Genomic DNA, 26,711 nt, shown 5'->3' on the forward strand with positions numbered 1-26,711 from the left:
GGGGAAAATTTTGAAGAAAATGATAAATTTCGGTTGGGGGGCGCTAAAGAATTTTTCCTCATCTGTGTACCTACAGTGAGTTAGTGCGAAAAGCCAAATGGTTTGTAGTGACAATCACATCTTCATCGTAACACTACCTTTTTGTACAAATTTTTCCACACGCAGAGCAGCCATTTTTTTCCTGTGTGAATTCTCATGTGTGTTCAGATTGCCTTTTTGTGCAAATCTTCTTCCACATTCAGAGCACCCAAATGGTTTCTTTTGGGTGTGAAGTTTCATGTGTGTGATCAGATTACTCTTGTGTCCAAATCTTTTACAACACTCAGAACAACCAAATGTTTTTTTTTCTGTATGACTTATCTTGTGTGCACAAAGACTGCTTCTATACACAAACTTTTTACCACACTCAGAACAGCAAAATGGTTTCTTTCCTGAATGAATTATCATGTGTGAGATCAAACTGCTCCGATATCCAAATCTTTTACCACACTCAGAACAGCCAAAAGGGTTCTGTTCTGCATGAATTCTCATGTGTTTGTTCAGATCGCCCTTTTGTCCAAATCTTTTATCACACGCGGAACAACCAAATGGTTTCTCGCCTGTATGAATGATCATGTGTCTGGTTAGATCGCCATTTTGCCCAAATCGTTTACCACACTCAGAACATGCAAGTGGTTTCTCTCCTGCATGAATTATCATATGCCTGGTCAGATTGCCCTTTTGTATAAATCTTTTACCACACTCAGAACAGCCAAATGGTTTCTCTCCTGTATGAATTCTCAGATGTCTGGTCATATTGTCCTTTTGTCCAAATCTTTTACCACACTCTGGACAGCCAAATGGTTTTTCTTTTGTATGAATTCTCATTTGTCCATCCAGAGTGCTCTTTTTTCTCCACCTTTTACCCCAGATAGGGCAATTAAATGGTTGCTCACTCCCTTGCTTTTCCTTGTGTGGCTTTGAAAAGTTCATGTGACCACATATTTTTTCACATTCAGAGCAATTAAGTTGTTTCTCCCCCAGACTGCAGCTACTTGGTTTTACACACACATTTCTGTTTTTCAGAGAGTTACAACCTGAACTAAGGTCTCTCATCTTTTTCCAATCATGACTGTCATCAGTCTCAGCTTTAGAATTGTCTGAGCAGCCACCGTTATGTTGTAAATAACCATTTAGATGAGAGTTGCTGGCTCGTTGAGGTCCTCCATCATGCTCTTCCTCAGCTTGTGTTTTGTGTACAGTTGAGATGCTGGCTACAGGCTCAGCCTCTGTCCTCTCATCACTTTGACTTTGATGAACGAGTGGTGACTGTCGTTTTCCATCATCATTTTCATTCTTCACAAAGACAGAAGTGAAAGTGAACTTAGTCATGTCGTCCTCATCCAGCTGGTGAAGCCGCTGTCTCTGCTGAGCTATCCAAAGTTTCTCTTGTTCTTCTTTAATGCCCTCCTGGTCAACACTCACATTCCACTTCTTTTGTTCAGACAGAATTTCTTCTTTAATCACCAATAACTGCTGAATGTCTGCAAAGTCAAACAAATGCATAATGGTTAGAGCAAAATTCATTAAAATAGTTATTATTGCATTTGTTAAACAGTAGGAAATGTTGTTGTGTGTATCTATATATCTATATATATATATATATATCTATATCTATAGATATATCTATATATATATATATATCTATATATATATATCACACATTCTTGGTTGGCGACACCGGAACCACTCAAGCACAGTACCACCAATGCCCACCAAATGATGTAGTCAAGATGATAAAATACTGTGATTAACAGTATCAAAGCAGCAGTTAAATCAAGCAAACCCAGGATAACACAGTTCCCAGCATCACATGCCAGAAAAATGTCACTAAAGACCTTAAGTAATGCAGACTCTGTGCTATGAAATGGCTTAAAACCTGACTGAAACTCTTCCCATTTTCATTCAAAAAGTTGTTTAATTGGCAATAAACTATTTTCTCTAAAACCTTAAAAAACCTAAAAAAAAAAAAAAAAGAAAAAAAAAAGCAGTTTAGAAATGGGCCTATAATTAGCCAAAAACAGTGTGGTCAAGACTGGCTAGACCACTGCATGTTTAAATTTTGCCGGATCCACAGTACACAACAAAATTTAAAAAAAAAAAAAAATCACAGAGGGACAGGATCATATAAAGAACCAGAATTGATGTGCCCTACTACATCCTCTAAAAATGAAGAGGTCACAGATTCAAACTGAATAAAAGCAGCAGGACAAGAAACCAAAGCCGAAGGGTCAAAAGCAGGAGCTTACTGAACCCTAAATATTATCAACTTTCTCCATTAAAAAATGGGCAAAATTATTGCACATATGTGGGGAGGCAGCCAAACATACCTTCTGTACAATATCTAATACAGAGTCAATGATCTTGTACAACACATGTGGGTTATGAGCATAAAGGGAAATAATATTCACAAAATATTCCCTTCTTGCCTCCTTTACTGTGGATTGACAACAGTGCCAACAGCTTTTCAAGATTTGAAAAGAGTCCTTTCAATAATCTGTCCTTTTTCCACTTGCGCTCAGACAAGACTTAAAAAGTCTCTTACCTGCAGCCTATCAGGGCAACACACATGAATATTAAAATCTCCAATAATTAAAACACAATCAAAATTTAGCAGCTAAAAAAATGAAAAGTCATGAATAAAGTTATTATTATACCTGGGAGGGTGATAAACAAGACAGCACAGAGAACAGGATTAGTTTGACCCATCTCAAATGAGGTACATTCAAACTGTAAAAGGAAGACTGGCAAACACTGTTTGCATTCATAATCCTTTTTATACACAGCTGATGTGCCTCCACCTCTCCCAGAAATCCAGGGAGAGTTAAAATAGCAACAATCTGCTGGTAAAAGCTCGACAACAGCACCAGATTCCCCAGCACTTAATTACACATAAAAAAATCCAGATCACGGGAGCTAACAAGTCCTGAAGAAGAAACGTTTTGTTATCCAGTGATCTGGCATTTACCAGGCCAAACTTGACTGAAGCAGGGACTTGAACCGGACCGCTGACTTCAACCAGCTGAGGAACCCAGTGAAGCAAATCAAAATTCCGACAGCGCCGTTTGGTGTACTCGTAAATCAATCCGGGGAGGACATGGAATGCCGGGCCAACAGTCCACAAAGCCGATCACAGGCACCACACAGGTTCCGACCGGATCCACAAGACGCCAGGGCAACACAGACCCCACCAGGAGTCTGCACACTGATTGTTGAGATCCCAAACAATGAAGCAAATGAAACTTCAGCTTCATCAGCCGACCATGTCATCTTCCACCGCAACGACTGCACTTTCGGCCAGATGGCAGTGCAGGACTACGGCACAGAAAACCTGGAACCTCTCATAAAAATGGCGGCGGACACTTCTGTCTACCCATGGAAGACAGCACCACACCTTGGACCGATGGTCGGAGATCCAGCAACATTTAGTGATCGTACACCAGTAGAGACTCAGTTTCATGAATAAAATAATATAAAAACAATAAACAAACAAACTGGAGAATGACAGACGAGCAGCCACACACACCGGTGCCATCTTTTTTCAGTCCAATACTTAAGCCCTGGTCCAACTGAATAATGAAGGATGAATAATGAGCCACGTAGCATGTTTTTTTGGTATGTGTCCAGTTATTAAACAATCATGGAAGAATAGTGGCTCTGAGAGGCTCTTAGAGGCAGAATATTTGGCTAACGAGGCTCATCTCTGAACATGGCGCTAATTTCAAGAAGTTCAAAATTTAGCAACAACAGCATGGGGCAGTTTGTGTGTGAGGTACTACAATAACAAATGAGGATTTTAGAGGCATGTTTGTAGTGAGGCTGTGAAAAGCCCATTATCCGAACACCTGACGGCTACGATGACAGGACAGGGTATTTTGGCTCAGCCCTCTTGCACACTACAATCTCACTTGTTTTGTGTGCTGGACGCTGCATATAAAATAATTATTTTGGAGCAAATGAATCATTTTCTGTCAGAGCTTGGATGTTGAAAACACCTCTAATTGCTTCTGGAATCACTGAGGACATTTGGAGCTTTTTCCTCTCTGTCTCGCTTGTGTGCTGAGGTGGAGAACATATTTGGAACAGCCTAAAAGGTAATTACAGTTGTATGCAAATTTTTGGACACACCTGATAATTTTCAGTTTTCCTTTATAAATCCTTGGTTGTCTGGATCAGAAATTTCAGTTAAATATATAATATAGCAGACAAACACACTGATATTTGAGAAGTGAAATGAAGTTTCTAGTATTTACAGAAAGTGTGCAATAATTATTTAAACAAAACTGGGCAGGTGCATAAATTTGGGCACCCATGTCATTTTATTGAATTGAATACATGTAACACTAATTACTGGAACACAAAATTGGTGAGCTCACTGACCCTTGACCTCTTTACAAAGGTGAATCCAACCACAGAAATTTTATTTAAGGTGGCCATTTGTTTCCCCTCTTTGCATCTCTTCTAATGAGTGGCAACATGGGAGCCTCTATACAACTCTCAAATAATCTGAAAACAAAGATTATTCAACATCATGGTTTAGGGGAAGGATACAGAAAGCTATCTCAAAGAATTCAGCTGTCAGTTTCCACTGTGAGGAACATAGTGAGGAAATGGAAGACCGCAGGCACAATACTGGTTAAGGCCTGAAGTGGCAGGCCAAGAAAAGTCTCAGATAAACTGAAGTGAAGGATGGTGAGAACAGACAACATTAACCCACAGACCTGCTCCAAAGACCTACAACATGATCTTACTGCAGATAGTGTTCAACTATACAGCGCATTTCGCACAACAAGATGCTGTAATGCAGAGGACGCTTTTTCTGTGTACACGCCACAAACAGAGTCGCTTGAGGTATGCTAAAGCACATTTGGACAAGCCAGCTTCATTTTGGAATAAGGTGCTGTGGACTGATGAAACTAAAATTGAGTTATTTGGACATAAGGGACGGTATGCATGGCTGAAACGGAACACAGCATTCCAAGAAAAACACTTGCTACCTACAGTAAAATTTGGAGGTGGTTCCATCATGCTGTGTGGCTGTGTGGCCAGTGCAGGTACTGGGAATCTTGTTAAAGTTGAGGGTCACACAGATTCCAGTCAGTATCAACAGATTCTTGAGAACAATGTTCATGAATAATTGACAAAGCTGAAGTTGCACCGGGGCTGGATCTTTCAACAAGACAACAACCCTAAACACTGCTCAAAATCTACTAAGGCATTCATGCAGAGGAACAAGTACAACATTCTGGAATGGCCATCTCAGTCCCCAGACCTGAATATTATTGAAAATCTGTGGTGTGATTTTAAGCGGCCTGTCCATGCTCGGAAACTAACAAACCTGACTGAACTGGAGATGTTTTGTAAAGAAAAATGATCCAAAATACCTTCGACCACAATCCAGACTCTCATTGGAGGCTATAGGAAGCGTTTAGAGGCTGTTATTTCTGCAAAAGGAGGATCTACTCAATATTGATGTATTTTTTTTCTGTTCGGGTGCCCAAATTTATACACCTACCTAATTTTGTTTAAAGAATTATTGCACACGTTCTGTAAATCCTGTAAACTTCACTTCACTTCTCAAATATCACTGTGTTTATCTGCTATATGATATATTTAACCAATGATTTATAAAGGAAAATCCTGAAAATTATCAGGGGTACCCAAACGTTTGAATACAACTGTATTTGTAATGTTTATATTGTAATGTTGTAATGATAGATTTAACAACTTGTTATAATGGATCAGATGAGGCGCACTGACGCAATCAAGACAAGCATTTACGCAGAATGCCAGCGCGCAAATGCACGATTTTAAAAGTTGGATCACGGTTTCAAAATGACTGATAATCTGTGAAAGAAATAAAATAAAAAAAAATAAATAAAACCACCAAGAAGAAGTGCAGAGGTGACTGTCCAAGAACGCGAGCACGCAAAAGAGCGATTTTGCAGACAACAGATGAACACAAAGTTAAAAAGTTGGATCACGGTGTCAAATTGACTGTAAGCTGTGGAAGAAATAAAGCCAGCGAGAAGAAGCGCTGAGGCGACTGTCCAGGAACCCGTGGTGGTTCCAACTGGTCTGGTGCATTTAATGACTCTGGAACACAGGTGAACAGCAGCCTGGCGAACGGAAGTGCACACCGGCCGGACTGTACGGGAGCATCTTTTTTTTGGACTGCGTTTAAAAAATGTGACACCATCTTGAATGGATGCTGTGAATTGAAAACCCACACTTTAAAAGGGACCAAGTGTGGGAGGGCTGGACGTTTGGAACAAACCCATGTCAAAATGTGCACCAGTGTCACGTTACATGGTGCTACATGGATCATATTTCTTGACGTGGATCACATGCGGTGACAAGCCATTCGAGGCTGGATGGGGCTCAAATGACAGGTTGATTGTGGCTCACTAGAGGATGATACCTGGCACATGTGAGGTACAGAAAGGCACATACAGGCACCTTAGTAACGGATACGTGATAGCTTAAAAAGTGCATCATTCTTCGTATAATCACGGACAAACCCATGCGTGGCTCATTACTCATGGCTTATTATTCGGTGGGACCGAGGCCTTACAGTCCAATACTCACCCAGTGCCTAAAACAAACCAGGAATACAGAAATAAATTCATCAAACCACATATCGAGGTATCATGGTGCAGCAGTCACAGTTCAGTATATGTGTTTCAGCTATGACATCTGTAGTTTCTCCAAAAATATTAGTCCTATCAATGTTCCATTTTGGCGATGTTCATTCTTGACCAAAAATATAAAAGCACACCAAACGGCAAATGTCAGCTCATCCCAGTTTCTCTGTGATTGAAGGCACACACACGCATTCATGTTTCTTCAAAAACATTAGTCCTGTCAATGTTCCATTTTGGCGGTGTTCATCATTGACCCAAGCATACCAAAGGGCAAATGTCAGCTTTCCCCAGTTTGTCCGTGATTGAAGTTATACACACGCAAGCTGGTACAAAGAGGCCAATTGGCTTTTAATATATACAGTGAGGAAAATAAGTATTTGAACATCCTGCGATTTTGCAAGTTCTCCCACTCAGAAATCACGGAGGGGTCTGAAATTTTCATCTTAGGTGCATGTCCACTGTGAGAGACATAATCTAAAAAAACATCCGGAAATCACAATGTATGATTTTTTAAAATAATTTATTTGTATGTTATACTGCTGCAAATAAGTATTTGAACACCTGTGAAAATCAATGTTAATGTTTGGTACGGTAGTCTTTATTTGCAATTACAGAGGTCAAACGTTTCCTGTAGTTTTTCACCGGATTTTCACACACTGCAGCAGGGATTTTGGTCCACTCCTCCATACAGATCTTCTCTAGATCTTTCAGGTTTGGAGTTTCAGCTCCCTCCAAAGATTTACTATTGAGTTCAGGTATGGAGACTGGCCAGGCCACTCCAGGACCTTGAAATGCTTCTTACGGAGCCCCTCCTTAGTTGCCCTGGCTGTGTGTTTGGGGTCATTGTCATGCTGGAAGACCCAGCCATGACCCATCTTCAATGCTCTTACTGAGGGAAGGAGGTTGTTTGTCAAAATCTCACAATACATGACCCTAACCATCCTCCCTTCAATACGGTGCAGTCATCCTGTCCCCTTTGCAGAAGAGCACCCCCAGAGTATGATGTTTCCACCCCCATGCTTCACGGTTGGGATGGTTTTCTCGGGGTTGTTCTCATCCTCTAAACATAGTAAGTGGAGATGATTCCAAAAACCTCTATACTGGTCTCATCTGACCACAAGACCTTCTCCCATGTCTCCTCTGGATCATCCAGATGGTCACTGGTGAACTTCAAATGGGCCTGGACATGTGCTGGCTTGAGCAGGGGGACCTTGCTGCCATGCAGGATTTTAAACCATGACAGCATCATGAGTTACTAATGTAATCTTTGTGACTGTGGTTCCAGCTCTCTTCAGGTCATTGACCAGGTCCTCCTGTGTAGTTCTGAGCTTTCTCAGAATTATCCTTAGCCCACAAAGTGAGATCTTGCATGGAATCCCAGACCGAGGGACATAAACAGTCATCTTGTGTTTCTTGCACTTTCTAATAAATAATCATAACAGTTGTCTTCTACCAAGCTGCTTGCCTGTTGTCCTGTAGTCCACCCCAGCCTTGTGCAGGTCTACAGTTTTGTCCCTGGTGTCCTTAGACAGCTCTTGGCTATGGTGGACAGGTGGAGTGTCATTGATTGAGTGTGTGAACAGGTGTCATTAATACAGGTATCACGTTCAAACAGGTGCAATTAATACAGGTAAAGAGTGCAGAATAAGAGGGCTTCTTAAAGAAAAGAGAGAGAGCCAGAATTCTTGCTGGTTGGTAGGGGTTCAAATACTTATTTGCAGCAGTAACATACAAATAAATTATAAAAAAAAAAAAAAAAAAAATCATACATTGTGATTTATGGATTTTTTTTTTATTTTTTAGATTATGTCTCTCACAGTGGACATGCACCTAAGATGAAAATTTCAGACCCCTCCATGATTTCTAAGTGGGTGAACTTGCAAAATCGCAGGGTGTTCAAATACTTATTTTCCTCACTGTAGATATAAATACACACACTGCATCCAGAAATTGTTCACACTGCTTCACTTGTTCCACATTTTGTTATGTTACAACCCTTTTTCAAAATAGATGAAATTGTGTTTACACATAATACCCCAAAATGACTGATTTTTTTTTTTAGATTTTTGCAAATTTATTAAAAATAAAAAACTAAGAAATCACATACATTCACACCCTTTGCACAATACTTTGTTGATACATACAATATCCAACAATAACAATGTAAAAACATTTTCTTTGTCATTGTTGAGATTTTTGCATATTTAAAAAAAAAAAACTAAGGAATCACATAAATATTCATAGCCTTTGCCATGAAGCTCAAAATTGATTCATCAACAAAACTGATTCATTGAGATATTTCCACAGCTTAAATGGAGTCCACAGAGGGTGCACAGAGCACAGACCAAGCATGAAGTTAAAGGAATTGTCTGTAGACCTCTGACACATGATTAAGTCAAGGCACAAATTTGTGGAAGGGTACAGAAACACTTCTGCTGCTTTGAAGGTCCCAATGAGCACAGTGGCCTCCATCATCCATAAATAGCAAAAGTTTGGATCTGCCAGGACTCTTCCTAGAGCTGGCCACCCATCTAAACTGAGCGATCAGGGGAGAAGGGCCTTCGTCAGGAAGGTAACCAAGAACCTGATGTCTCTTTGTCAAAGCTCCAACATTTCTCTGTGGACAGACGAGAACCTTCCAGAGGGACAGCCACGTCTGCAGCAATCCACCAATCAGGCCTGTACGGTAGAGTGGCCAGACGAAAGTCACTCCTTAGTAAAAGGCACATGGCAGCCCACCTGGAGTTTGCCAAAAGGCACCTAAAGGACTCTCAAACAATGAGAAACAAAATTCTATGGTCTAATGAGATAAAGACTGAACTCTTTGGTGTGAATGCCAGGCGTCATGTTTGGAGGAAACAAGGCACCATCCCTACAGTAAAGCATGGCGGCGGCAGCATCATGCTGTGGAGATGTTTTTCAGCAGCAGGAACTGGCAGACTAGTCAGGATTGAGGGAAAGATGAATGCAGCAATATGCAGAGACATTCTGGATGAAAACCTGCTCCAAAGCGCTCTTGAGCTCAGAATGGGCACACAACCAAGATGGCAAAGGAGTGGATTCGGGACAACTCTGTGAATGTCCTTAAGTGGCCCAGCCAGAGAACAGAACTAAATCCTATTGAACATGTCTGGAGAGATCTGAAAGTGGCTGTGCACTGATGCACCCCATCCAACTTGCTGAACTTGAGAGGTGCTGCAAAAACGAATGGGCAAAACTGCCCAAAGATAGGTGCGCCACACTTATGGCATCATATTCAAGAAGCAAAAATGATAAGATGACATGCACATCACAATCCGTATTGGCATGCAGGATCAAAAAATAGCACAAAAAACAAAGGAGAGATCTGCACAGCCAGTTAGCTCCCAAACCAACCAGTCTGTTTGGGAGCTAACTGGCTGTGTAGACCTCTCCTTTGTTTATCATATTCAAGAAGACCTGAGGCTTTAATGGCTGCCAAAGGTGCATCAACAAAGTACTGAGCAAAGGGGTTACTTAGTGGTTTTTTATTATTATTTTTAATACATTTTCAAAATATCTTTTCTTCATGTTGTCATTATGGGGTGTTGAGTAAAACTTTGAGGAAAAAATGAATTTACTCCATTCTGGAATGAGGCTGTAATATAAATTGTGGAAAAGGCGAAGTGCTGTGAATACTTTCCAGATGCACTGTGTATACGTGTGTGTGTGTGTATATATATATATATATATATATATATATATATATATATATACACACACACACACACACACAGAACAAAAATATAAACGCAACACTTTTGTTTTTGCTGTCATTTTTCATGACAAAGATCTCATTTTTTGCTTTTTACAATGTGCTAGGGGTCACAGAATTAATTTATTTTAGGTGGGTGTTTAATAAACTTTCATTTAAAAAATAAAATTTATTTTGGGTGGCCGTTTAACCAACTTTCTTCAAAAAAGGGGGTGGACGGATGCTCGGCCCCGGGTCCCCAGAATATAAATATAAACATAAATATATGACTGACAAAATGGAGACTGCAGCAAAACGCACATGCCAGGAAAAGTGAATCAAATCAAATCAATGTTATTTATATAGCGCCAAATCACAACAACAGTTGCCCCAAGGCGCTTTATATTGTAAGGCAAAAGCCATACACAATAATCACAGAAAAACCCCAACGGTCAAAACGACCCCCTATGAGCAAGCACTTGGCGACAGTGGGAAGGAAAAACTCCCTTTTAACAGGAAGAAACCTCCAGCAGAACCTGGCTCAGGGAGGGGCAGTCTTCTGCTGGGACTGGTTGGGGCTGAGGGGAGAGAATCAGGAAAAAGACATGTTGTGGAAGACAGCAGAGATCAATCACTAATGATTAAATGCAGAGTGGTGCATACAGAGCAAAAAGAGAAAGAAACACTCAGTGCATCATGGGAAACCCCCAGCAGTCTAAGTCTATAGCAGCATAACTCCCGAATTGGGAGCTGTGGAACCAGCTCCCAATTCGGGAGCGAAAAGGTAAGTAAAATATTAAGATATACGAAGTCTGTGATGAAAAAACGGTCTTTTGTATTTTTTTCAAAAAATAAATGGATTTGATTCATATGTTTTTACGTCAGACAAGCTTGAACCCTCGTGCGCATGCGTGAGTTTTTTCACGCGTCGGTGACGTCATTCGCCTGTGGGCAGGCCTTGAGTGAGGAGTGCTCCACCCCGCCCGTCGGAATCTCTTTGTCTGAATAGCCGCTGCGGACGGCGTGCGTTGCTTTATCAACATTTTTTCTGGACCTGTGAGGGATATCCGAGTGGACACTATTCGAAAAATTAAGCTGGTTTTCGGTGAAAAGTTTAACGGCTGATGAGAGATTATGGGGTGTTTCTGTCGCTGTAAGGACGTCCCACGGAGAGGGACGTCGCGCAGCGCTTCCAGGCGCCGTCGTCGGCCTGTTTCGACCTGAAAACATTCTAATTTAAGGCTTAATTCACCCAGGATGTCATGAGAGAACAGAGAAGATTCAGAACAGGCCGGCATGAGGACTTTATGTGGACATTCCACTGTTTAAGGACATTTTGTAATGAAAGACGTGCGCGCAAATTCGCCGAGTTGTTTCCGTGACGACTCGACGAATCTGTGTGCGCCGCAACAGGAAAAACACCTCCGTGTTGAAAACCATTTGTAAAATTCAGGCGGCTTTTGATGGCTTTCAACAAGTGAGTAACTGAGAAATTGTTTAACAGCTTGGGCATGTTCCAACTTGCCCATTAAGGTTTCCAATGGAGGTGTTTTTCCTGTCGCGACCCCACGCGGTCGGGTCCGGCCCGACATGCGACTCTGCCCGCACGTTCTTTCATTACAAAATGTCCGTTAACAATGGAATGTCCAAATAAACTCCTCATGCTGACTTGTTCTCTGACGACTTCCTGGGTCAACAGAGCCTGAAATGTGGAAGTTTTCAACTTGAAACGGCGAGACGCTGCCGCCTCGAAGCGCAGATCGCCGTCAGGCGCCGTGGGCCGTCCTTACGGCGACACTACCAGACCAAAATCTCTCATCAGCCGTTAAAATTTTCACCGAAAACCAGCTGAATTTATCGAATGGTGTCCACTCAGTTGTGCCTTACAGTTTTTGAAAAAATTTTTATCAAACAAAGCAGCAGTCTCTGAGCCATTCCTAAACAATGAAAAAACGACGAGAGGGTGGGTGACTCCTCACTCAAAGACTGCCCACAGGCGAATGACGTAACCGACAGGCGTGAAAAAACTCTTGCATGCCCACGAGGGTTCAAGCATGTCGGGTGTAATCACACGTGATTCAAATCCATATGGTTTTTGAAAAAAATAATAAGGTCCGTTACTTTTATCACAGACCTCGTATTAAGGTTTATTTCTTAAGGTTTTAGCTATGGTAATCATATATTTTCTTGTTCATGAACATGTCAGGAATTATAAATTGGAGCCAGAGTTGAGTTAAAATTTTTGTTTGGAAAAATAATAGCCCTTTTATGAATGTCAACTAGAATGGATATGAGGATGATTTAATGGGGTTCGCTAATACAGTAGATAACTTGCTTTGTAGTTCTTTGTTTACGTTCAAATACCTGCTTCTTTGTGGGGTAATAAACATTCTGAATGTATTTTCTATGTAAAGTAATTAATTTAATAAATAAATAGCTGTTTTTAGCAATGACTCTTTTGACTTTAATTTTTACACTATTATAAAAGGCAGAACTGTAGCAGAGAGAATTTTGTAACAAATCGTTGAGGGAGATACAGATCTAGAATTGTCAGATGAGGAAAATCCAAACCATGAGGTTGCTTCTGCTGGAGAAATGAGAGAAGGAGGCAGGAGGCCAGCTGTGCTACGACTGAGCACAGAGCAGTCCTGCCTCATTGAAGAGAACATGTGCAGTACATGACAATACCAGAAGGTGAACTAGAGACATTCGTCACGAAATACCCCGCGCGCAGATCTATTTTCCATGTAAAGTGCAGTACACTGTGCAGTGGGGAAGGTATGTGGTTGAACCCTCATGTGTTTGATGTAAACTGGAATACACAGTGGAAAAATCGGAGAATGACATTATATTTATTTAGAGAATGTGGCCAACAGTGACCATAAAAAGTCCGTAGCCTTCGAACAAATGCAACTATTGGCAATTTTTTAAAAGTAGGTCAAGCTCACCGGCCTTCTAACCCATGCGAAGTACTCCTCCAAGGCATGTACCCATCAAATATGAATTTTTGCAAGCAATAGGTGCCGAGGTACATGGCGGCAAACAAATTTCAGGCGAAGGATTTGACAGTTGTGACCATTGATAACATTGAAAATTAGGTCAAGGCCACCGACCATCGAACCCATGCGAAGTACTCCTCTAAGGCATGTACCCATCAAATATGAAGTTTCTGTGAGCAATAGGTGCTGAGCTATGTTGTGGCGAAGGATTTGACAGTTGTGACCACTGGTGACCTTGAAAAGTAGGTCAAGGTCACCGGCCTTCGAACCCATGCAAAGTCCTCCTCCAAGGCATGTACCCACCAAATATGAAGTTTCTGCGAGCAATAGGTGCGAAACTACGTTGCGGTGAAGGATTTGACAGTTGTGACCACTGGTGACCTTGAATAGTAGGTCAAGGTCACCAGCCTTCGAACCCATGCAAAGTACTCCTCCAAGGCAAGTGCCCACCAAATATGACGTTTTTGTGAGCAATAGGTGCAGAGCTACGTTGCGGCGAACGAATTGCAGCCGGACAGACGGAAGGCCAGACGACCCGGATGCTATATGCTATAAAAATGACTAAAGGAAACAAAAAAACAGTCACCTAGTGAAAGGGTGCAAGCAATCACCTCAAAGACAAGAGCAAAGCAATCCTGTGTGCATAAAATCTACAGTATTTTTATTTAACCAGGTTACTCCCATTGAGATTGAGATCTCTTTTACAAGGGAGACCTGGACATTTTTTTTTAAGTTTCCAATTCACCTAACCTGCATGTCTTTCAGATGTGGGAAGAAACCAGAGCATCCGAAGGAAACCCACGCAAACACAACGGGAACAAGCAAATTCCACACAGAAAGGCCACAGGTGGGAATCGATCCCATGAGCTTCTTGCTGTGAGGCAACGGTGCTAACCACTAAGCCACTGTGCTGCAGTAGGACACAGACCTCCACTCCAGTCATCAGAAGGGACCTGTAACCTCGCAGGGAGAGCAGACCAAAGCCCCACCTTGGGACTACCACCAGGGTGAGCACCAGCAGCACACACAATCGGTTCTCCACGCTGGAGCCAAGTGAACAACATGTTGTAGATAAACAGACCTAACATTGGCCACCAGGACCCCATGACTACAGGTTCACCATGAACTGCCAGTAGTTGATCATTGTCCAGTCAGTCAAAGCCTGTCTGTCTATAACAGTCCAGTTATTTTACATGTTATCCATCAGAACCTGAAAATTTCAGAGCTGAATGTACCATACTACAGAGTTACTGAGATATTCTGCAGACGCACTCACTGGCTGAGTACACGTATGCCCCGCTAATCATAAGGAAAAAAGCAATACAATCACTGTATGATTCTGTGCTATCATTTATCATATCTAGACATTTACTGATGGAAAACAAAAAAGTTATTTCAGGTTGGATAATGTAAATAATATGTCAGTCCCAAATTTCACTCTTACCATCAGTATGTGGTTGTAAATGTCTGCATGGACCTGAGTTGCCGGCTGGTTGTGATCCTCCACAGTCTTCTCCATTAGGTTCTATTTTCAGTGTTCCATGTTCAGTTGAGTTGCAGGAGAGATGCTCCACTTCTGTGCTCTTATCTTTTTGGCTTTGATGAAACTGTGATGACTGTGGTTTTTCTTCATCTTCACTCTTCACATAGACAACAGTGAAAAGGAATTTAGTGATATCAGTACCCTTCAGCCCATGATGCTTGACCTTCTGACTTACCCAGAGTTCCTCCTGTTCCTCTTTAATATTTGGAGGATGTGAGTCATTTAGGTCCAGATTCTGATTCCATTCCTGCTGTTCGGGGAGAATATCTTCTTCACTCACTAACACCTGCTGCATGTCTGCAATTAAGAATTTAAATGAACAAAATTATTAACAACATTCGTTATAATAAAGATAAAGCAGTATAGTGGTGTGTGTGTGTGGTGACTATAGTGTTATTGTACTGAAGAATTTAAAAGTCAGGTCTGGGGGCATGTGCTTGTATGTTGCTGCATCCACCACACAAAAGAACTGCACTGAGTCCTGTTCTGCAACGAACGAAACAAAACCACCACCTCTAAAAGTAGCCATTGTAATGACATATGGGCATGTCCATGGTCTTTTGCAGTTGCTTGTGTCAACACTTTTTAATTTCCCACCCTGTCTGCATATACAATAATGGTAAATGCCAAACTGGCAGAACTATATATATATATATATATATATATATATATACACACACACACACACACACACTTGTATGTAAAAGTTTGGGCACCCCTGATATTTGATGATGATACTCATGATTTTCCTTTATAAATCATTGGTTGTCTGCATCAGAAATTTCAGTTAAATATATCATATAGCACACAAACACACTGATAGTTGAGAAGTGAAATGAAGTTCATAGTATTTACAGAAAGTGTGCAATAATTATTTAAACACAATTGGGCAGGTACATAAATTTGAGCACCCTTGTCATTTTATTTATTTGAATACATTTTGCAGTAATTACTGGAACACAAAATTGGTTTGGTAAGCTCATTGAACCTTGACATCTTTACACAGGTGAATCCAATCATGAGAAAGGGTATTTAAGGTGGCCATTTGCAAATGTTTCCCCTCTTTGCATCTCTTCTAATGAGTGGCAACATGGGAGCCTCTAAACCATGAGTTAAAGCAATAAATTTTCATCTGACTGAAATTTTTTTCCTGGCAAAAATCAATGCCAACAATTCCCTAAAATGTGGTGTAGTGGGGGCACACACTTTTTTCCTCAATAAATACAATAAACACATTATACAGTATACAAATCTATTCTAAATAGCCTCTAAGGAGAGAGACAATGCATAAAAAGAATGCAAAACCTGAACATAAAGGTACATAAAAGGGCGGTGGAGGGGTCTGGGGGTGCTTCCCCCAGAACATTTTTTAAAGAGCAAGTGAAATTTTGTATATTCTGGTGAACACACCAATTAGCTAAACTGCAGGATTGTCTTACAGACATAAAGACATGGATGACCTGAAGTTATTGTACTTGGCCCCACAAATCTTAGAAACATGGTGTCTAACCAGATCCTTACTCTGGATGGCATTACCCTGACCTCTAGTAATACTGTGAGAAATCTTGGAGTCATTTTTGATCAGGATATGCCATTCAAAGCGCATATTAAACAAATATGTAGGACTGCTTTTTTGCATTTACGCAATATCTCTAAAATCAGAACGGTCTTGTCTCAGAGTGATGCTGAAAAACTAATTCATGCATTTATTTCCTCTAGGCTGGACTATTGTAATTCATTATTATCAGGTTGTCCTAAAAGTTCCCTAAAAAGCCTTCAGTTAATTCAAAATGCTGCAGCTAGAGTACTAACGGGGACTAGAAGGAGAGAGCATATCTCACCCATATTGGCCTCTCTTCATTGGCTTCCTGTTAATTCTAGAATAGAATTTAAAATTCTTCTTCTTACTTATAAGGTTTTGAATAATCAGGTCCCATCTTATCTTAGGGACCTCGTAGTACCATATCACCCCAATAGAGCGCTTCGCTCTCAGACTGCAGGCTTACTTGTAGTTCCTAGGGTTTGTAAGAGTAGAATGGGAGGCAGAGCCTTCAGCTTTCAGGCTCCTCTCCTGTGGAACCAGCTCCCAATTCAGATCAGGGAGACAGACACCCTCTCTACTTTTAAGATTAGGCTTAAAACTTTCCTTTTTGCTAAAGCTTATAGTCAGGGCTGGATCAGGTGACCCTGAACCATCCCTTAGTTATGCTGCTATAGACGTAGACTGCTGGGGGGTTCCCATGATGCACTGTTTCTTTCTCTTTTTGCTCTGTATGCACCACTCTGCATTTAATCATTAGTGATCGATCTCTGCTCCCCTCCACAGCATGTCTTTTTCCTGGTTCTCTCCCTCAGCCCCAACCAGTCCCAGCAGAAGACTGCCCCTCCCTGAGCCTGGTTCTGCTGGAGGTTTCTTCTTGTTAAAAGGGAGTTTTTCCTTCCCACTGTAGCCAAGTGCTTGCTCACAGGGGGTCGTTTTGACCGTTGGGGTTTTACATAATTATTGTACGGCCTTGCCTTACAATATAAAGCGCCTTGGGGCAACTGTTTGTTGTGATTTGGCGCTATATAAAAAAAACTGATTGATTGATTGAATTGGGTATGGGTATGAATGGGTATGAAGCCCTCTGAAACAAAACTCACTTCAAACTATGAAGTTAAAAACACAGTATTAATTATGGGAGGTCTGGGGGATCTCCCCCAGAAATTTTTTAAAGAGCAAGTCAAATTTTGTGTATTCTGGTGAATTTTAATGGGTATGAAGCCCTCTGAAACAAAATTCACTTCAAACTGTGAAATAAAAACACAGTATTGATTACGGGGGTCTTGGGGATCTCCCCCAGAAATTTTTTAAAGAGCAAGTCAAATTTTGTGTATTCTGGTGAATTTTAATGGATATGAAGCCCTCTGAAACAAAATTCACTTCAAACTGTGAAATAAAAACACAGTATTGATTATGGGGGGTTTGCATGCGCACTGAGAAACTTGAAACTGGCTTATTCACATTTAAACGGTAAAATGCTCTCACTCGTAAAACAAAACGTAGCGCACCACAAGTAAACTTCATCAAAGCTATTTAAAGATATCAATCGTGACTCACCTTTTTTGTCGATTAAAGTCACTAACAAGGACTTTGGCGCGATCAATAAACAAGGCTCGTCCGCTGTGTCCCACCGGAGTTTTTATTCGTTCCTCATTAACGTGGCTTTTCTGAGGGGCAGCCAACCCTCAGACCCAAACTGGATCATTAATATCTGCCACTTCACCAACTGAAGTTACAAATAATGTCCTCCCTTATGTGAAACGTGAGTCGTTCCTTCAAATGCGTGCTGTATTACCAGTGTGTCACGTGGGCTCACCGACAAGCTGAAGTTACGGCCCCTCGTGTAAAAAAGGAAAGAAAAAAATATATCCTTCATGTGTGGTTTTTGTGGAACTTCACTGATTAAGCGCTTTTCTTCCAAGTGACTCGTTCTCTGCTGCTGCCACCGTCTGTTAGCAGGTGGGTGTCGGTCCTCCGGGCCGCAGGTCCGACTGTTAAAAATCCCCCCCCGCCTGGACAGGGAGGAGAAGGCTTTGATTAGCGCAGAATGGGATGTTGTTTTGACAGTGAGACTATTATATTTCGGCCCCAAAACAAGTATGACACAACGTGTGCGCGCGTATGTGTGGTTAAATTTTACAAATGACGGAAATCCGTCGTGGTGACGGAGAACTTTAACCCATGCTCTAAACAACTCTCAAATGACCTGAAAAAGAAGATTGTTCAACATCATGTTTTAGGGGAAGGATACAAAAAGCTATCTCAGAGATTTCAGCTGTCAGCTTCCACTGTGAGGAACATAGTGAGGAAATGGAAGACCACAGGCACAGTACTAGTTAAGGCCCAAAGTGGCAGGCCAAGAAAAATCTCAGACAATCTGAAGCAAAGGATGGTGAGAACAGTCATAGTCAACCCATAGACCTGCTCCAAAGACCTACAACATGATCTTGCAGCAGATAGTGTCTCTGAGCATCGTTCAACTATACAGCGCACTTTGCACAAAGAGATGCTGTAATGCAGAGGAAGCCTTTTCTGCGTACACACCACAAACAGTCGCTTGAGGTATGCTAAAGCACATTTGGACAAGCCAGCTTTGTTTTGGAATAAAGTGCTCTGGACTGATGAAACAAAATAGAGTTATTTGGACATAACAACGGGTGGTATGCATGGCTGAAAAAGAAGACAGCATTCCAAGAAAACCACTTGCTACCTACAGTAAAATTTGGAGGTGGTTCCATCATGCTGTGGGGCTGTGCGGCCAGAGCAGGTACTGGGAATCTTGTTAAAGTTGTGTGTCACATGGATTCCAGTCAATATTAGCAGATTCTTGAGAACAATGTTCAAGAATCAGTGACAAAGTTGAAGTTGATCTTTCAACAACACAACGACCCTAAACACTGCTCAAAATCTAAAGCATTCATGCAGAGGAACAAGTACAACATTCTGGAATGGCCATCTCAGTCCCCAGACCTGAATATTATTAAAAATCTGTGGTGTGATTTTAAGTGGGCTGTCCATGCTCAGAAACCAACAAACCTGAACTGTTTTGTAAAGAAGAATGGTCCAAAATACCTTCAACCAGAATCCGGACTCTCACTGGAAGCTATATGGAGCGTTTAGAGGCTGTTATTTCTGCAAAAGGAGGATCTACTAAATATTGATCTATTTTGTTCTGTTGGGGTGCCCAAACCTATGCACCTGCCTAATTTTGCTTAAAGAATTATTGCACACTTTCTCTGTAAATACTAGAAACTTCATTTCACTTGTCAAATATCACTGTGTTTGTCTGCTATATGATATATTTAACTGAAATTGCTGATCCAAACAACCAATGATTTATAAAGGAAAATCATGGAAATTATGAGGGGTGCCCAAACTTTTACACACAACTGTGTTATACATACATACTCAACAAAAATATAAACGCAACACTTTTGGTTTTGCTCCCATTTTGTATGAGATGAACTGAAAGATCTAAACCTTTTTCCACATACACAATATCACCATTTCCCTCAAATATTGTTCACAAACCAGTCTAAATCTGTGATAGTGAGCACTTCTCCTTTGCTGAGATAATCCATCCCACCTCACAGGTGTGCCATACCAATATGCTGATTAGACACCATGATTAGTGCACAGGTGTGCCTTAGACTGCCCACAATAAAAGGCCACTCTGAAAGGTCCAGTTTTGTTTTATTGGGGGGGATACCAGTCAGTATCTGGTGTGACCACCATTTGCCTCATGCAGAGCAACACATCTCCTTCGCATAGAGTTGATCAGGTTGTCAATTGTGGCCTGTGGAATGTTGGTCCACTCCTCTTCAATGGCTGTGTGAAGTTGCTGGATATTGGCAGGAACTGGTACACGCTGTCGTATACGCCGGTCCAGAGCATCCCAAACATGCTCAATGGGTGACATGTCCGGTGAGTATGCCGGCCATCCAAGAACTGGGACATTTTCAGCTTCCAAGAATTGTGTACAGATCCTTGCACCATGGGGCCGTGCATTATCCTGCTGCAACATGAGGTGATGTTATTGGATGTATGGCACAACAATGGGCCTTAGGATCTCGTCACGGTATCTCTGTGCATTCAAAATGCCATCAATAAAATGCACCTGTGTTCTTCGTCCATAACAGACGCCTGCCCATACCATAACCCCACTGCCACCATGGGCCACTCGATCCACAACATTGACATCAGAAAACCGCTCACCCACACGACGCCACACACGCTGTCTGCCATCTGCCCTGGACAGCGTGAACCAGGATTCATCCGTGAAGAGAACACCTCTCCAACGTGCCAAATGCCAGCAAATGAGCATTTGCCCACTCAAGTCAGTTACGACAACGAACTGGAGTCAGGTCGAGACCCCAATGAGGACGACGAGCATGCAGATGAGCTTCCCTGAGACAGTTTCTGACAGTTTGTGCAGAAATTCTTTGGTTATGCAAACCTATTGTTTCAGCAGCTGTCCGAGTGGCTGGTCTCAGATGATCTTGGAGGTGAACATGCTGGATGTGGAGGTCCTGGGCTGGTGTGGTTACACATGGTCTGCGGTTGTGAGGCTGGTTGGATGTACTGCCAAATTCTCTGAAACGCCTTTGGAGACGGCTTATGGTAGAGAAATGAACATTCAATACACGAGCAACAGCTCTGGTTGACATTCCTGCTGTCAGCATGCCAATTGCACGCTCCCTCAAATCTTGCGACATCTGTGGTATTGTGCTGTGTGATAAAACTGCAACTTTCAGAGTGGCCTTTTATTGTGGGCAGTCTAACGCACACCTGTGCACTAATCATGGTGTCTAATCAGCATCTTGATATGGCACACCTGTGAGGTGGGATGGATTATCTCAGCAAAGGAGAAGTGCTCACTATCACAGATTTAGACTGGTTTGTGAACAATATTTGAGGGAAATGGTGATATTGTGTATGTAGAAAAAGTTTTAGATCTTTGAGTTCATCTCATACAAAATGGGAGCAAAACCAAGTGTTGCGTTTATATTCTTGTTGAGTGTACATACACACACACACACACACACACACACACACACACACACACACACACACACACACACACACACACATATATATGCAATTTGTTCTTGTAAGACAGTATTTAGTGCCTGATTGAATGTGGTGTGTGTGACCTTCACCTGCCCTTCCTGATCAGTCTGGAACATTTTATTTAAAGCTAACATAACTTAATCACGAAGGGCCACCCAACAAAACAACATGAAGACAGACAAGAACGAAGACAAGTGCTGACAGTAATAACTGTGAAGTGATGAGAAATGTGAGACACCAAGGAGACGGAACCCCAACAATACAACACACCAGGACAAACAGCCACACACGAACAAGCAATGATAGCACTAGTCTGTTGTCTATTTAGTGAGCATCCATACCCTATTAGAGGACACCAGACTCTTGATCCTCGTGGGAACACCCAAAACTGAATTGTGGTGATGGCCACAAACACCGAACCATCCACACACAGAGACCCAGATCACAGCTAAATATCTGATCACAACTGTGGCTGGTGTATTAGGCCAAGATAAAAGTAGAGAACCTTCCCATACGACGTGGACCAGTTCGGCATGCCAGGAGCCATACAGGTGATTGCATGCAACTCAATGTAAAGGGTTCTAGTATGCAGGGCCCCAGGAGAAACAAGGAGCAAAAGGACAGTGGAAGGGCACAGGGGCCAGGAAGGGCACCCACCAGGACCACCCGGAAGAACTGACATGGAAACGGCTCAGCCGGAGCCAAAACGCATGAGATGAGGCCGAACAGTGGCGGGGGCAACTGAGGAGCCGGAGGGAGACAGGCGGGCCCCACAAACCCAGAGGGAGAGGCAGGGGCATGACAGGTTACACACGCGCTAAGCTCCGGGGCGAGGCACCCGCCCCCACCCAGGTAGCAGACCCCAGCCCTCCCACAACAGTGGGAACAACCTAAGGCTGCGACTGATCCGATATCGGGATTGGCTTCTGATACCAACGTAATTCAAGTGTCAGAAAATACCGATCTAACCCGTGACATTTTCTGATACGTGAGGAGCCACTGTGAATCCTCCCTTCTGCTGCTGTTTCCTCTCTGCTTTGTTTGCTGCCGAGCATCGCTGATAATATATTTTGAAATTTACGGTTGATTTTACAGTTGAAATTCTTTGTGTTCCCAAAAAGTTTGAAGTTTGCGCAGCACGAAAACAGGGAGACAGAGAAAGCAAGAGAGACAGAGGGAGAGAGAAAGCAAGAGAGACAGAGAGAGTGAGATAGAGTGAGAGACAGGAGAGAGAAAGAGAAAGCGAATGAGAAAGATAAAGAGAGAGTAAATGAGAGACAGAAAAAGAGGGAGAGAACTTAAAATTTTACTCTTAACACTTTCTATTACAATGTAAACATGTTTCCCATATCAATAAAGCCCTACTGAAATTGAAAATTGAGAAGGAGAGACAGACAGAGAAAGAGAGAGCTGTCTTTCTCTTCAAGTCTATAAAAAATAAAAGTACTTAATTCTTTCACCAAAACATCAAATCTAGGCTTTCATCTTAGATACACTTTCTGGCAAATTGTTGCTGAACTTTCAGGTCTCCTTTTTAAGAAAATCAACAATATAAAATCAACAACAATGATCATAATAATATTAAAGCAAACAGAGCTCTGGTATTGTAGTATCGGTATCGGCAGATATCCAAATTCAGGTATTGGGATCAGATCAGAAGTGAAAAATTGTGGATTGGTGCATCCCTAGCAAAACCCCCACATGAAAAGGAACGACGACTGCCCAATCCCCCACCACCACCACCAACAGAGTGCAGGCCATCTGTACCCCGTGAAAGAGTTTTTTCTAAGGCAGGGGAACTGGTGTGTAAGAGGATAAATTGCCTTGGAGCAAGGACACTAAAGAAACCTTTGTTCCTCAATAAAAATGCATAAATTAATCTATTTTTAGTCTTTTATTTCATATGCTTTAACACTTAAGATAACAAATTTCCATACATAAGTTACAAATTTGAACTCTTTATTTTATTGCAGACAAATTTGCTATATTTTACAAACCAACTCAGTTTAGCATTTACACAAAAAAGGTTTTAAGCAAATTTTAAACTCTTCTCATGAACAGCTTAACTCGACACACAAATTGAGCACATGAAATTATGCAATGATGAGATCATATTTTAACCACTTAACACCTGAATTTATATAGCTGTATATAAAAAAAAGTTTTGTGTGTGTTTTTGCCTTTAAGTAGATGGTAAATAATGTTGAGATTATTAATTTCACTTTTGCACAAAAAATAAATAGTAATTTTGGCAATGACTTTATGTTATAATGTTATAATAATAATAATGGTATGTTGCAAATTTGCGACAACAGGCATACTGGTCAATTTGGTATGTTGCATATTTGAGTCAAATATTGTAGCATATATGCGACAATAGGCATTAAGGGGTTAAATAGAGGACTGGCGATTAACTATTTCACAGGCGGATGCTGCGTTTGCAGCACGTTAGCTTTTCCATCTTATCATTTTATTTACCTGCATTGATTTTATAAGTACTGCAGGGGTCACTATTGAGCGACCAACACAGTGTCAATACAGTGCCGACACAGTTTGTGTAGCGTGTCAATACACTCCTTGAGGTATCATCATCCCATCACTACGTCACGTCATAATAATAACCTACCAACACATAGTTACGGTTACCACAACAATATCCATGGCCTTTTTTTTTCCTTCGGGAGTTTAGCACGAGAGTTGCTTGCTGGCCATTTCTCCTTTTCTTGCTCAATTACTCTGTCTGATCATCCTGATTCTCAAAGACTGATGGCACTGTGACAACCCTGGATTCTTTTTCTGGCTTGTTTTTGCACCTAAATATGGCACAAAGTGGCATTTTTACACCTCCGGTCAACCTTAACTGTCCACCTGCCTGATAACAACAGTATAAGGGTCTATTATGGTGCCCTGCAGCTATGTTGTGAATAGTACCGTCACGTGAAATCTCTCTTGATGTGGTGCTTTATGCAAACCATGAATTGCTATTAGTATGGTACACATTGTCATTTAAGCAACCAAACATCACGGTTCATGCACAAGTTTTGATCTTGAAATTCATCAACTGCCTCCTGTACAGCTTAGGTGGCATGATGTCCTATCTCATTACACAATAATCATGGAGGTGCCATATTAATAGCCACTTCATACAATAAAAATAAAACTGAAAATGAGTTTTCTTAGCCAATTTTCCACTGGCAGATTTTTTTTTTTCTTTAATTTACTACAAGGTTTTCTCAACTTGGAAAAAATTGTATCTTACTGAGCCTCTCTCTCTCTCTCTCACTATATATATATATATATATATATATATATATATATATATATATATATATATATATATAGTGAGGAAAATAAGTATTTGAACACCCTGTGATTTTGCAAGTTCTCCCACTTAGAAATCACAGAGGGGTCTGAAATTTTCATCTTAAGTGCATGTCCACTGTGAGAGACATAATCTAAAAAAAAAAAAAAAACAGAAATCACAAAGTATGATTTTTTTTTTTAATAATTTATTTTTATGTTACTGCTGCAAATAAGTATTTGACCCCCTATCAACCAGCAAGAATTCTGGCTCACACAGACCTGTTAATTTTTCTTTAAGAAGCCCTCTTATTCTGGACTCTTTACCTTTATTAACTGCACCTGTTTGAACTTGTTACCTGTATAAAAGACACCTGATCACACACTCAATCAATCACACTCCAACCTGTCCACCATAGCCAAGACCAAAGAGCTGTCTAAGGACACCAGTGACAAAACTGTAGACCTGCACAAGGCTGGGATGGACTACAGGACAACAGGCAAGCAGCTTGGTGAGAAGACAACAACTGTTATGATTATTTATTAGAAAGTGGAAGAAACACAAGATGACTGTCAATCTCCCTCAGTCTGGGATTCCATGCAAGATCTCACTTTGTGGGGTAAGGATGATTCTGAGTAAGCTCAGAACTACACAGGAGGACCTGGCCAATGACCTGAAGAGAGCTGGGACCACAGTCACAAAGATTACATTAGTAACACATGATGCTGTCATGGTTTAAAATCCTGCAGGGCAGCAAGGTCCCCCTGTTCAAGCCAGCACATGTCCAGGCCCATTTGAAGTTCACCAGTGACCATCTGGATGATCCAGAGGAGGCATGGGAGAAGGTCATGTGGTCAGATGAGACCAGAATAGAGCTTTTTGGAATCAACTCCTCTTGATTGGATGAGAACAACCCCAAGAAAACCATCCCAACCGTGAAGCATGGGGGTGGAAACATCATACTCTGGGGGTGCTCTTCTGCAAAGGGGACAGGACGACTGCGCCGTATTGAAGGGAGGATGGATGGGGTCATGTATTGCGAGATTTTGGCAAAGAACCTCCTTCCCTCAGTAAGAGCATTGAAGATGGGTCATGGCTGGGTCTTCCAGCATGACAATGACCCCAAACACACAGCCAGGGCAACTAAGGAGGGGCTCCGTAAGAAGCATTTCAAGGTCCTGGAGTGGCCTGGCCAGTCTCCAGACCTGAACTCAATAGTAAATCTTTGGAGGGAGCTGAAACTCCAAACCTGAAAGATCTAGAGAAGATCTGTATGGAGGAGTGGACCAAAATCCCTGCTGCAGTGTGTGAATACCTGGTGAACAACTACAGGAAACGTTTGACCTCTGTAATTGTAAACAAAGGCTACTGTACCAAACATTAACATTGATTTTCACAGATGTTCAAATACTTATTTGCAGCAGTAACATACAAATAAATTATTAAAAAAAAATAATACATTGTGATTTCCGGATTTTTCTTTTTTCTTTTAGATTATGTCTCTCACAGTGGACATGCACCTAAGATGAAAATTTCAGACCCCTCCATGATTTCTAAGTGGGAGAACTTGCAAAATCGCAGGGTGTTCAAATACTTATTGTCCTCACTGTATATACACACGCATATATATATATATAGAGAGAGAGAGAGAGAGAGAGAGAGAGAGAGAGAGAGAGAGAGAGAGAGAGAGTAAGCTTTTGCGTTTTTACACTGTTGCTGGTTGAAAATAAAGTGTACTGAACAAACCTGTTGTGTACCACCGAACTTCAGGCCTGAAAACAGCATCCAGCACTCGTTTGACTCGTTTCTCAGTTTCTTTTAAACCACCAATTTCTTTTATTCTCGGTTTTCTGTGATTCT

At 41.4% G+C, this 26,711-nt stretch overlaps 1 protein-coding gene across 1 annotated transcript; it reads right to left on the minus strand.

The window, feature by feature from the left end:
- LOC117519365 (gastrula zinc finger protein XlCGF57.1-like) lies at window positions 1-26,711 on the minus strand. Its single transcript, XM_034180718.1, has 4 exons — window positions 26,598-26,711; window positions 15,113-15,234; window positions 14,839-15,034; window positions 1-1,523 (listed from the first exon to the last, which is right to left on the minus strand). The coding sequence occupies exons 2-4, from the start codon at window positions 15,230-15,232 to the stop codon at window positions 115-117; spliced, it is 1,725 nt and encodes a 574-aa protein (XP_034036609.1). The 5' UTR covers window positions 15,233-15,234; window positions 26,598-26,711; the 3' UTR covers window positions 1-114.

The sequence above is a fragment of the Thalassophryne amazonica genome, chromosome 10 (assembly GCF_902500255.1).
Source record: "Thalassophryne amazonica chromosome 10, fThaAma1.1, whole genome shotgun sequence".
Lineage (NCBI taxonomy): Eukaryota > Metazoa > Chordata > Actinopteri > Batrachoidiformes > Batrachoididae > Thalassophryne > Thalassophryne amazonica.

Coding starts and splice junctions, on each gene's coding strand:
- LOC117519365 (XM_034180718.1), bottom strand. CDS start 15,232: ATGCAGCAGGTGTTAGTGAGTGAAGAAGATATTCTCCCCGAACAGCAG. Junction 15,035..15,112: donor AGGAACAGGAGGAACTCTGG/GTAAGTCAGAAG, acceptor GTCTATGTGAAG/AGTGAAGATGAAGAAAAACC. Junction 1,524..14,838: donor TTTACAACCACATACTGATG/GTAAGAGTGAAA, acceptor TTGACTTTGCAG/ACATTCAGCAGTTATTGGTG.